General features: G+C 59.8%; 1 protein-coding gene across 1 annotated transcript; it reads right to left on the bottom strand.

The window, feature by feature from the left end:
- Positions 1 to 7: 7 nt before the first annotated feature.
- On the bottom strand, positions 8 to 1450 carry LOC115307282 (hepatic lectin-like; the record flags this gene model as incomplete). Its single annotated transcript, XM_029958640.1, has 3 exons — positions 8 to 156; positions 265 to 377; positions 1322 to 1450. Coding segments are annotated over 3 exons (378 nt in total), but the record flags the coding sequence as incomplete, so codon positions are not given.
- Between the last annotated feature and the right edge of the window lie 4 nt (positions 1451 to 1454).

Genomic DNA, 1454 nt, shown 5'->3' with positions numbered 1-1454 from the left:
GCGGCGGCTCCCGCCGGCCCTCAGCGGGGCAGGGGCTTCTCGCACACGAAGTAACACTCGTAGGTGCAGTAAACGTCGTTCCACTTCCCGGCGAGCCAGACGTGGGCACAGTCCTCGTTGTTCCCGCTGTTGTTGGGCTCCCCCTCCTTCCAGAACCTGGGAAGAGCGGGGATAAGGAGGGATAAGGGCGGGATGGGAGCACAAACCGGGCGGGCTGAGCCCGATTTTGGGGTCAGTCCCGGCTCGAGGCGCCCCCGCACTGACGTGAAGGTGGTTTTGTAGTCGGTGCCGTCGATCCACTCCCAATCCCCCTCGGAATTCCGGTCCGTGAGGCCGATCCAGAACCGCTCGTTCCGCGTCCGGAACATGATGAAGCTCTGCCGGGATCGGGGAGCGGGATCAGGGCGGGAAAAAACGCCGGGAAAAGGAGGGATGGGATCGGGGAGGGAGAGGGATTGGGAATAGGAGGGCGATGTGGGATAGGGATGAGGGACAGAGATGTGGGACAGGGATGAGGGACAGGGATGTGGGGTAGGGATGAGGGACAGGGATAGGGATGAGGGATATGGGATAGGGATGAGGGATTGGGATTAGGGATGGGGACAGGCATAGGGGTGTGGGAAATGGGATGGGGGTGTGGGATATGGGATGAGGGATAGGATGTGGGATATGGGATAGGGATGTGGGATGAGGGATAGGGATGTGGAATGAGCATGTGGGACAGGGATAGGGATGTGGGATAGGGATAGGGATGAGGATAAGGATGAAGGACAGGGATGAGGGACAGGGATAAGAATAATGATGAGGGACAGGGACAGGGATAAGGATGAGGGACAGGGACAGGGATAGGGATAAGGAACAGGGACAGGGATAAGGATGAGGAACAGGGATGTGGGACAAGGATAAGGATGAGGGACAGGGATAAGGATGAGGGACAGGGATGTGGGATAAGGATGAGGGACAAGGATAAGGATGAGGGACAGGGATAAGGATGAGGGACAGGGACAGGGATAGGGATAAGGAACAGGGACAAGGATAAGGATGAGGGACAGGGATAAGGAACAGGGACAGGGATAAGGATGAGGGACAGGGATAAGGATAAGGAACAGGGATAAGGATGAGGGACAGGGATGTGGGATAAGGACGCGGAAAAGGGACGCGGAGCAGGGACACGGCACAAGCCGCGATCCAACCGCATCCCAAAAAGCCCCCGGGCCGCGGTTCCCGGCCGCTCCCTGGCGGCGGAGCGCGGGAAGGGCTCTCCGGGAGGATTCCCGGCGGGAATTCCCGGCGGGATCGGGACTGGGATGGGGATCGGCACCTGCTCGGCGAAGCTGTCGATGACGGCGAGGTGCGATCCCAGCTCCTCGCACTGGGCCTTGGCCCGGAACCAGCTGGCGCGGCCCAGCGAGAAATAGTAACACTTCCCGAGGGAATATTCCCATTCCCGGGAA

This window comes from Manacus vitellinus, unplaced genomic scaffold (assembly GCF_001715985.3).
Source record: "Manacus vitellinus isolate BGI_N305 unplaced genomic scaffold, ASM171598v3 scaffold_164_pilon, whole genome shotgun sequence".
NCBI lineage: Eukaryota > Metazoa > Chordata > Aves > Passeriformes > Pipridae > Manacus > Manacus vitellinus.
Note: the sequence above shows the minus strand (reverse complement) of the source record. Positions and strands in the feature narration are given on the sequence as shown.